This window comes from Bos javanicus, chromosome 27 (assembly GCF_032452875.1).
Source record: "Bos javanicus breed banteng chromosome 27, ARS-OSU_banteng_1.0, whole genome shotgun sequence".
NCBI classification, from domain to species: Eukaryota; Metazoa; Chordata; class Mammalia; order Artiodactyla; family Bovidae; genus Bos; species Bos javanicus.
Window position 1 is genome coordinate 6,470,753 of NC_083894.1, and position 11,614 is coordinate 6,482,366.

At 44.0% G+C, this 11,614-nt stretch overlaps 1 protein-coding gene across 1 annotated transcript; it reads right to left on the minus strand.

The window, feature by feature from the left end:
* Positions 1–1,505: 1,505 nt before the first annotated feature.
* LOC133239807 (beta-defensin 103A) lies at positions 1,506–3,046 on the minus strand. The gene is made up of 3 exons (XM_061404094.1): positions 2,944–3,046; positions 2,520–2,682; positions 1,506–1,859 (listed from the first exon to the last, which is right to left on the minus strand). Exons 2-3 carry the CDS (start codon positions 2,575–2,577, stop codon positions 1,714–1,716), a joined length of 204 nt encoding a protein of 67 aa, XP_061260078.1. The 5' UTR covers positions 2,578–2,682; positions 2,944–3,046; the 3' UTR covers positions 1,506–1,713.
* Between the last annotated feature and the right edge of the window lie 8,568 nt (positions 3,047–11,614).

Consider the following 11,614-nt stretch of genomic DNA (forward strand, 5'->3'; position numbering starts at 1 on the left):
CTCCACAGTCCACAGAGTAGCAGAGTCGGACACAACTGCAGCAACTTAGCACACAGGCACACACCCCTGATCCCGAAGCCCATTGCTGGTTTTCTGTCCAGAAGTGAAGATGCCTGCACTCTCTGAACTTTGACCCTACTCTCTTCGACTCAGAAGAATTGTTGGTCTCTTTGGGTTCTTGTTGCCTGAGCTTTAGGCCTGGAAATCTGTAGAGGCTGGAGATGCCATCAGTCTCACTTCACTTGTTTTCTTTTCTTTTTTTATAAATGGTTAAGCACATAACATTTAATTAGCAAATTCATTAATTTGGCTGTCTTGGACCTTAATCATGGCAGGCAGGATCTTAGTTGTGGCATGTGGGATCTAGTTCCCTGACCAGGGGTGGACCCAGGCCCCCTGGGTTGGGAGCACAGAATCCCAGCCACCAGACCGCCAGGGAAGTCCCTCACCTCACTTGTTTCCTTCTCTCCTCAATTACGGTCCTGTACTGCTTGTGCCAGAGTCTGAATCAGTAGTTTCACAGATTTTGCCTGGTTCCATAGTTGTGTACTGTAGGAGGGCAGAATACAGTCCCCTCACAGTCCTTTTTTTTTTTAAATGCTGAATTGTGGGGTCCAAGCTCTTGTCTTTGAGGGTGTGCCCTTTCTTCCTGAGAACTCAGTTCCTTGGCTGGGGGCTCAGGGTGGGGGTGAAGGGCCTGCCACCACGTTTGCTGGAATCTTTCTGTATCAACCTCCAGAGACCACTAAATAGTTACAACACGATGCCTCCAAGGCCTTGGAATGTACTTCAACTCACTAAAAGGGCATGGCAACCCACTCCATGTCTTCTTGCCTGAAGAATCCTGTGGACAAAGGAGCCTGGTGGGCCCCAGTCCATTGGGTCACGATAAACACTTGTTGAGCAGCTTTTGTGTCTAAACACTTGGGCCGGGGTGATTAAGGGATGAAGTGCCCTTCAAAATCCTGCAATCAAATATGGAGATTGGAAATATGCAAATGTAGTGAATGTAAAAATCTAGCGGGATTCATAGATGGAGCACTCAGATCAGAACCTTTTCAAAAGGAAAGATCATATTTGTTGGGGAAACCAGCTGTATTTTTAAAAAGGAGGTAGAATTTGAGGTGCCCCTGAGAGATGGGTTTGGAGACATAGCTGGAGGAGAGATTTCATCCAGGCCTGAGGTCATTCAGAACAGAGGCAAGAGTGAGAGGAATGCTGAGGGCAGGGTTGAGGAGGAGCCAGGTTCCCCGTGTCTCTGAGCTTTAAAGTGCTCAGAAGGACCTGGGAAGACCCTCAGGGATGCCCTGAAGTTTCAGAGATGGATTTGGTGGGGAGATGCTATGACAGATGGACAGACTGCAAAGCTCAGATGGGTGACAGAAGGCAAAGGAAGTGTTTTAGAAAGAACAAGTGGTCCAGTGTCACTGGTGAGGGAGGGGGTGGTGAAAGCTGTGAAAGAGGAATAAAATCTGACAATCTTTGGAACATCAGTTTGGACCCTCTCACTATGGATTATACTTTATTTGAATTAAAGGTGAGTCATTAACACTTTCTAAGTTGCCTGTTTGGTAACAACTAGCACAATAAACAGAATGTTAAAAAATAATAATAATCAAGCTTCTAATTTTTTGTAAAAAGTCTTTAATTTGAATGGCTTCTGGAGGAGGCATTTTCACGCTTTGTGACATTCTCCTTGTATTTCTGGATTTTTCATTTCTTCTTCCGGCAGCATTTTCGGCCACTCAGTGAACAGCGGCCTATCTGTTCCTCCTTTGGAAGACAGCCAATCAGAGCACACCGGCCGCTTCTTATTTTGCAATAATACCTTTGTAACCCGCTTATGATGCCGCCGTTGCCTGCAGGAGAAAAACGGAGCACATGGGAAGGTTTTAGGAAGGCCGTGGTACAAGTCCAAGGCTTTTGGAATCCCTCTAGTCAGTTATCTGGTGCCATTTTTTATTCTTTAATGTCTTTTTCCTTTTTCTTTACCATCTGGAGTAAAGAAGAAGGTGGGGCTAGCTACTAACAATGTGTCTGTGGGTTTGGCTCAGCTGAGAAAGTGGCGTGACCATGGCAGCCCCCTTGTGAACTGACCCCTGGGAGGCAGGGGCCGCGATGGTCCCCTGGGCCCTTAAGAGGCCGAAAGACTGTACCTCCAACCACTAAGCTAATAAAAGGGAATCTGTGCTTCTGTCCTCAGATGAAGTTCATTTTTCCTGTTGGTAGGAAAGATTTACATCACTTTCTTCCTGTCTCATGAACAGGTATAACAATTCTCCCATGGAGGGATGGTTTGTGAGCTGATTAGTCTCTTAAGAGTGAATCAGAAGGGATGGAGACCCTGCTTTGAGGTTCTTGATGATCTTTGTCAAGAAAAACAAAAACAAAAACTGGTAATGTCTAGTTCCCAGACAATAAATCTACTTTATCTAAAATTCCCAAATGAATGGAGAGGGCTGACTCTGAATGATAAATTCTCAATCCATTCAGCCCTCTCATTTCCCAGTGCATCTTACCTGGAACAGGCAGCAAGAACAAGAAGAGCAACGCAAAGAGAAGGTAGTAGAGCCTCATGGCTGCTGGCTTCCCAGCTGAGACTGGACAGGATGGTGTGGTCGTTCACTTTATAAAGGCTCCAGGTCCGCAGCCATAGGGAGAAGCATTCAGCAGCTGCAATTCCTATAATATTATAGTGATGACAATATGACGTATTTCCTGATGCTTCATGCCAAGGTTCCTTACAAAGCAGACCACGCCCATTCCCCCCAGGAGTTAATTACAAACCTAAGGGAGATTCAGAGCTTGATGTGAACATAGGGCTATTCTGATGCCTCTGAACTCTGGGTGCTCCTGTAGGGCTGGCTCATGTCTGGCTGTCTGAGATGGGAAAGATCTGCCCACTCCTGGATGCAGTCCTGGGGGGTGTAGCTGGGAGCTCACCTGTGCCCACTGTGGTTCTTCTAAGCTTTTGCCTTCTTTCTAAAGTCCTGAGAGAGCCTGAGCCCCATCAGTCCAGTCCAAGGCTGGTGTATTCAGAATCTAGGTGTAAACTGGGGCTGGGTCACGCCCTGAACCTGCACAGATACGCCCAAAATGGGATCAGCTTTTAAGTAGTGTGGGAAGGGAGGGAAAATGGGCTGCATTCCAGAGACCCTGCCCTGTGTCCTTGGCCTGTGATGAAGTGTGACATCTCAGGTCAGACACAGCTTACACTTTGCTGCGTTCTGAAAACCACCAAATTCGTGAGTCAGGAAGGTGTCTCATTTTCCCTCATCAGAGACAGATGGATGATGTAATTTATAGGCAGGTGTTTCCTCACCGATAGTGTCACTCTCTACAAAAGAGGGGCTTCGGAAGACACCCGGGCTTACGACACCTGGTTACAGCTGGCTCGTGACATACAAGGAAGTCGAGGATCTGGGATTTCCACTAGATACAGATTCAATGTTTAGGAAGCCAACTGCCCTTACAAAAAATTATTAGGCTTAATTAAATGTTATTGAATCTAACAAGGGGGTTATACTCAAGAGGTCATTTTCTTGGAAGCTGAAGTCCTCATGGAGGTGGTTGGCTATTACTTTGTGTGAAAGCAGTTGTAATGGATCCACCAGAGTTCTGGGGTGAACCCCAGGGTCTAGGACTGTAGGTTCAGACTCCTGTTGTACCTATTGGATTCTGTAAGCAAACTCTGAACTCCTACCACAGATAAAGTACCCTGGGCTTGGGGTAGGTGAGGGATAGAAGGGTGAAATACAGAGGGGCCAGTTCTGCCTCTTTCTCTCAGGGAACTCCCATGTAGACTGACACAGAGCCAAGTCAACCATAGAGAGTGGATTTTGACAAAGGGCCGTAATAGGGGTTCAAGCACAGGGCTATGGAAATGCAGAAGAAATGTAATTCATACAGAAAGGCAAGTTTGAATCAAAGGTTTAAGAAGAATTTGGAGTTATAGACACTTCATATCTTTAAAACCTAACTTTCCTCATCAGGTCAGAATATGAGACAAAGTAGACATTTTTATTATTAATTAATTGAACTATAGTTGATGTACAATATTATATGTTACAGGTGTACAATATTGAGATTCACGCCTTTTAAACTATAACATATTGGCTATATTCCCCATGTTGTACAATATTTCTTTGTAGCTTATTTTATACATAATAGTTCGCAGCTCTTACTCCCCTAGCCCTATGTTGGCCTCTGCTCCTTCCTCACCACAATGGTAGCCACAAGTTTGTTCCTTATATCTGTGAGTCTTCTTTTTTTTTTTTTTTGTTATGTTTACTAGTTTGTTACAGTTTTTAGATTCCATGTTTACCCAATTTCATACATCATTTGTCTTTCTCTGTTGGGCTTATTTCACTGAGCATAACATCTTCCAGTCCATTCATATTGTTGCAAAAGGCAAAGCTCCATTATTTTTTATGACTGAGTAGTATTCCACTATATACAAATGCCACATCTCCCTTGTCTGTTCATGGACACTTAGGTTGCTTCCACGGCTTGGCTATTGTAAATAATGCTATAACAGACACTGGGTGCATGTATCTTCTCAAATAGTGTTTTTAGTTTTTTGAATATACACCCGGATGGGTCATATGGCATTTCTGTTTTTAGTTTTTTGAGAAGCCTCCATCCCATTTTCCATGGTGGCTGCACCAGTTTGCAGTCCCAAGTGCAGACACGGCCGGCGGGCTCTCATACCTGGTCTCACATGAGATAAAAGAGAGGGTGGCTGGGGTGCTGTAGAGAGTTAGAACCAGCGCTCAGCCCAGGCTCAGGGCTGGCATCACTGGAGCTCTGCTTACCTGCAATGACGTACTTTTCTTGGAGACCAGACCTCCACGTGAACCCTGAGTCTAACCTGTCCCTTCAAAGACAGGAGGCCTTTCTACAGCAACACGACTGTTTAATCAGAGGTTCTCTGAGAGTGGAAGGCACCTGTTCTTGTCAGCTAATTTGGAAGCTGGGTGCTGGGGAGTGGGCTGTGGCTGTGGTACCTGCCCCACTCACAGAATGAATTGTGGGGAACATTTCTATATATTAAGATGTTTATAAAAGTTGGGTGAAACTTTCTGTGGTGAAAATTCACACAGCCGAAGAGTGAGACTGTTCTTCACTTCTCTAGCCTGGGGAACCACTGCTAACTCTGGTTTGCCTCCTTTTTGTCTTATTGTACCGTTTTACGTGTCACAAATACTTCTGGCCTCTCAATTAATAGGTGCACATTTACTGTTGAATAATTAATACATACCTATGAGTCTGACATTGACAAGAACTGAGGCCATGCCCCAGGCCCAGGGGCTTGAGTCACTGGGCTCAGAGATACAGACCCTCCCAACCCTCCTGCAGGACCAGCTGGGTTTTTTCCTGATGACTCTGAGCCAGCATTTTTTTAAAATTTGATGTTGATTAGGTTGAGAGAGGATAGACTTATTTTCTCTCAGGTCAGACTTCTCCTAATCTCCTCTAATCCTCTTTTGTTTTGAACTCTGTTTTTATTTTTTTTTTTTTAATTTTTTTTTAATTTTTATTTTTTATTTTTTTTTATTCTTCCAATTTTATTTTATTTTTAAACTTTACATAATTGTATTAGTTTTGCCAAATATCAAAATGAATCCGCCACAGGTATACATGTGTTCCCCATCCCGAACCCTCCTCCCTCCTCCCTCCCCATACCATCCCTCTGGGCCGTCCCAGTGCACCAGCCCCAAGCATCATGAACTCTGTTTTTAAAATCTGGAGTAGAGTTTTGGTTGATCAAGTTTTTGGTCCAAGAGAAACAGACTCACAGGCTTAGAGAACAAAGATATGGTTGCCAGGGGGAGGGATGGGGAGGGATGGTGGGGGAGTTTGGGATGGACATGTACACACTACTGTATATAAAATGGATAACCAAGAAGGTTCTACTGTATATCACAGGAACTCTGCTGTATGTTACATAGCATAACATAACATATGGATGGGAGGGGAGTTTGGGGGAGAATGGATACCTATATATGTATGACTGAGTGCTGTCCACCTGAAATTATCACAACATGGTTAATCAACTATATTCCAATACAAAATTAAAAGTTTAATTTAAAAAAAAGTTTGGGGCCCAAAGGCCATACCATGTAATTCTCAGTGCTATCATTTATTATTTGGATTTACTTGAATAAGTTTCATAAACTCTTTGACCATCTGTACCTCAACAATAAAGTACAGAGACTAATAAATATCCTATCTAGTCCACAGGGAAAGCCCTATGAGTTAATGATATGAAATTGACTTGTAAACTGCAAATTACCACGTGGCCCATTTATCACCCATGAGGCCCTGGGGAGGAATGACAAGTGAGGGCTGGTGAGCAATAGCAAGACAGCTTAAAGACTGTGGCATGGGCTCCTCATATGGGAGCTAGGACTTCCCTTCTTTATCTTAATACAGTATAAGTGGGACTCAGCCACTCTCCTCTGCAGCTGTTTAAAATTTGTCATGAACACTGCTATTTAAGGTTTATCAGCAAAGATAAGCATTAGCCCAGTTTTGCAGATGAAGAAACTGAGGTTCAGAGAGGTTGCGTGACTTTCCCTGGGCCACCCAGCTAGTTAATGGCAGTGTTGTAGGGAACGACATGCATTTCCCACGCACTCCTGCCTCCAGGCACCATGTAGATTTGCCGAAGGGAGACACTGGTAGAAAATGAGAAGGCAGGAACTGGTAATAAGCCAAGGTAATTGTCTTCCTGAGCTTCTGAAGGCATCTCCTCTGCATTTCCAGTTTCGGCCAGAATGCTGCTTCATCCCACGGCCTGGCTTTCCTCAGGCAGGTTCGCCACGACCCCAGCTTCTGTGGTGTGCTCCCTGTCCCAGGCTCTGGGAAGGTTACCTCCTTCCTCCCTCTGTCCCTCTGGTCCCAGGGGTAGTAGGGTCTTTATGCTATTGTAAAAAACTTTTCTGGCCGAACCATGTGGCTTGTGGGATATTAGATCCTGAATCAGGTATTGAACCCAAGCCCAGGGAAGTGAGAGCTCAGAGTCCTAAGCCCTGGACCACCAGAGACTTCCCTGCTGTTGCAAATTATGAGGTGACTCACCATACATTTATTTGATTTCTCAGCTCTCCTACCACTGCTATAACCAACTGCCTAATAAACTCCTCCTTTTGAGGTCCTTATATTTACTTCAACTTCTCATATTTTCTTCAGTTGTTGGATTTGACTGTCTTCTAAGACCACAGGGCTCCCCTGGTGGCTCAGATGGTAAAGAATCGGCCTGCAATTCGGGAGACCCAGGTTTGATCCCTGGGTCAGGAAGATCCCCTGGAGAAGGAAATGGCTACACATTCCAGTATTCTTGCCTGGAGAATCCCATGGACAGAGGAGCCTATGGGCTACAGTCCATAGAGTTGCAAAGAGTTAGATCAAAGCCATGCTCTAAATCATAGCAATATTAAAGTTCTATTAATTCTTCCCCTTGTGGTGGCAATACTGTGTTGTTGAATGAGTGTAGCTAGACTGACACTTGGCTACATTCTACCTCCTATCTACTTTATCAGCATCTTAAGATTCAGCATCCAGCAGGAGCTTCGAGACAATGATATGGAGTTGCCAGTTGCTACCAACTTATTATGGTCCTTTGTTAAAGTATCTCAGAATTGCATGCTTCTTGTTGCAGGTGTGTATGTGAGGCAGTTTCTAGAATTCCAATTTATCACTGTTATTTTAGCTTAGTTCAGTTCAGTTCAGTTGCTCCGTTGTGTCCGATTCTTTGCGACCCCATGAATTGCAGCACACCAGGCCTCCCTGTCCATCACCAACTCCTGGAGTTCACTCAAACTCACGTCCATCGAGTCAGTGATGCCATCCAGCCATCTCATCCTCTGTCGTCCCCTTCTCCTCCTTCCCCCAATCCCTCCCAGCATCAGAGTCTTTTCCAGTGAGTCAACTCTTCCCATGAGGTGGCCAAAGTGCTGGAGTTTCAGCTTTAGCATCATTCCTTCCAAAGAACACCCAGGGCTGATCTCCTTCAGAATAGACTGGTTGGATCTCCTTGCAGTCCAAGGGACTCTCAACAGTCTTCTCCAACACCACAGTTCAAAAGCATCAATTCTTCGGCACTCAGCTTTCTTCACAGTCCAACTCTCACATCCATACATGACCACTGGAAAAACCATAGCTTTGACTAGACAGACCTTTGTTGGCAAAGTAATGTCTCTGCTTTTCAATATGCTATCTAGGTTGGTCATAACTTTTCTTCCAAGGACTAAGCATCTTTTAATTTCATGGCTGCAGTCACCATCTGCAGTGATTTTGGAGCCCCCAAAATAAAGTCTGACACTGTTTCCACTGTTTCCCCATCTATTTCCCATGAACTGATGGGACCAGATGCCATGATCTTTGTTTTCTGAATGTTGAGCTTTAAGCCAACTTTTTCACTCTCCTCTTTCACCTTCATCAAGCAGGTTTTTAGTTCCTCTTCACTTTCTGCCATAAGGGTGGTGTCATCTGCATATCTGAGGTTATTGATATTTCTCCCAGCAATCTTGATTCCAGCTTGTGCTTCATCCAAGCCCAGCGTTTCTCATGATGTACTCTGCATATAAGTTAAATGAGCAGGGTGACAATATACAGCCTTGACGTACTCCTTTTCCTATTTGGAACCAGTCTGTTGTTCCATGTCCAGTTCTAACTGTTGCTTCCTGACCTGCATATAGGTTTCTCAAGAGGCAGGTCAGGTGGTCTGGTATTCCCATCTCTTTCAGAATTTTCCACAGTTTATTGTGATCCACACAGTCAAAGGCTTTGGCATAGTCAATAAAGCAGAAATAGATGTTTTTCTGGAACTCTCTTGCTTTTTCGATGATCCAGCGGATGTTGGCAATTTGATCATTGGTTCCTCTGCCTTTTCTAAAACCAGCTTGAACATCTGGAAGTTCATGGTTCACGTATTGCTGAAGCCTGGCTTGGAGAATTTTGAGCATTACTTTACTAGTGTGTGAGATGAGTGCAATTGTGCGGTAGTTTGAGCATTCTTTGGCATTTCCTTTCTTTGGGATTGGAATGAAAACTGACCTTTTCCAGTCCTGTGGCCACTGCTGAGTTTTCCAAATTTTTTTCTCCAAAAGAATCTAAGGAAGAAAACAGGAGAAACAAAACCTTCCCTTCACTATGTAATCATAGGCTGCCTTTTGGGCTTCCCAGGTGGTGCAGTGGGAAAGAATCTGCCTGCAAATGCAGGAGATGTAAGAGACTCGGGTTCAATCCCTGGGTCAGGAAGATTCCCCACTGAAGGAAATGGCAACCCACTCCAGTATTCTAACCTGGGAAATCCCATTGACAGAGGAGCCTGGCAGACTACAGTCCACTGGGTCACAAAGAGTTGGACACCACAGAGAACGCAAGGACACATAGACCCCTTTGGGGAGTGGCGAATGGAAGGTGCTCAGTCTGGGGCCCTCTATGGAGGTATTTAGTTTTGTTAGTAGATTTGGCCTCTGTGCAGGTTGAAAAATCAGCTTAGCAGTTTGTCCCATCCCCCTGCTTTATGCATTAATATATTTGCCTATCTCCCAAAGGCATCCGAACTGTTACTCCTGCTTTAAAAGATATTGTCTTCCCTTCAAATTCACACCAGAGAACTACAGTTCGACATGGGGAAGTGGACCCAGCGAGAAAAGGCTGTATCTCACACTACATGACTGAGCTGTTAGTCTCCACCAAACCCCCTGGGTGTGGACTAGTATTTTATATCATCTTCAGACAGCAAGTATTCTTGGCATTTTTGCATATTCCAGGCATGAGTAAACATTGTTGACCCTCTAAGATTCCTGAAAATACTCTTGAACTGTGAACATTTTATTTGACATTTTGCTTCATCCACTGTACCAAAAAAAGAGGAAATATCAACAGAAGGTGAAGGGAGGAAGTAAAAAGAAAAAACAAGTGTGGGAGTGAGGGATGCCTGGATCACCATGAATCATGGACTCATGATCTGGTTAATGAGACTGAGCAGAATCAGAGATATACTGTTCTCCTCAGGAGCCAGAGCACACGGTGGGGAAACACAGAGCAAGTCAGGAAACAGTCAACAGTCTATTGTGGCCAGGGGGACAAGCCTGCCTTGATTTGGAAGACAAGGGGACCATGACAAGAATTCATGATGACGTAGATCTAATTTATCTAACATGCTGAGGTCACCAACATCTACCTCCACACCCACCATGTCTGACCTTCATACAGGTATCCCCCACTCCTCTGAACGTGGACCACTGTAAGCTAGCCAGATCCACTGATTCCTCACTACTGCCTTGATGATGTCCTATCTTCAGAATTTTACTCATGGGTCCAGCAGACACAGAGATACTTGTTAGCTTTGAGAAAGGGCAAATAAACTAGCAAAGTGATTCCATGTCCATAGTCTGCATCAACTCTGCATAGAGAGCTCCTCTTAGGTGCTACTTGAATCGAAAGTCCAAATCCTCTCAAATTACCCTAACTGACTTTGCTTCAAGTGAAAACTGTGTTTACTTGAAATTACCTAAGAATATTACAAGAAGAAAAAATGAGAGCCATTGCATAGGGGAGAGAACCTCTCAGAAGAGGCAGAAGCTTGTTTTGTCTCCATTATCAAAGTTCCCAAGAGTGGTCTATACTACTATACATTCCCTCAACATATTGGTTCTAAATTTATTGCTTTCTGGGATCTGTTTCAAGAAATTTTTCGCCAAAGGCACCCTTTCCAAGTTCAACAATGACCTTGACATCGCCAATCCAATGGTTTCTTTGTCCGTAATCATTTGACTAGATCTGTTTTCAACATGTAATTTGTGGGACTGTGTTCAATTTTGAAACCTGTCCCTCTACTTCAACATCCAGAAAACTTTGTGGATAGTTAATCTGTATTAGGACCTTGGGGCATGATGACTTGAAAGATAAAAGACAAACACTTTTCATATCTGCTCTCCTTTGATTGTTGTCTTTGATTCATTATGGGATTTTTATTTTTTCTGTTCTCAGCAACACATGAACCGTGAACTTCCAGTTGTTCAAGCTGGTTTTAGAAAAGGCAGAGGAACCAGAGACCAAATTGCCAACATCTGCTGGATCATCAAAAAAGCAAGAGAGTTCCAGAAAAACATCTATTTCTGCTTTATTGACTATGCCAAAGCCTTTGACTGTGTGGATCACAATAAACTGTGGAAAATTCTGAAAGAGATGGGAATACCAGACCACTGCCTCTTGAGAAACCTATATTCAGGTCAGGAAGCAACAGTTCGAACTGGACATGGAACAACAGACTGGTTCCAAATAGGAAAAGGAGTACGTCGAGGCTGTCTGTTGTCACCCTGTTCATTTAACTTATATGCAGAGTACATCATGAGAAATGCTGGGCTGGAAGAAGCACAAGCTGGAATCAAGATTGCTGGGAGAAATATCCATAACCTCAGATATGCAGATGACACCACCCTTATGGCAGAAAGTGAAGAGGAACTAAAAAGCCTCTTGATGAAAGTGAAAGTGGAGAGTGAAAAAGTTGGCTTAAAAGTCAACATTCAGAAAACTAAGATCATGGCATCTGGTCCCATCAGTTCATGGGAAATAGATGGGGAGACAGTGGAAACAGTGT

Bases quoted from the DNA above. Each gene is read 5' to 3' on its own strand.
- LOC133239807 (XM_061404094.1), bottom strand. From the start codon at position 2,577: ATGAGGCTCTACTACCTTCTCTTTGCGTTGCTCTTCTTGTTCTTGCTG. The intron at 1,860-2,519 runs GTAAGATGCACT...TTTCTCCTGCAG, and splicing joins GTTCTTGCTGCCTGTTCCAG to GCAACGGCGGCATCATAAGC.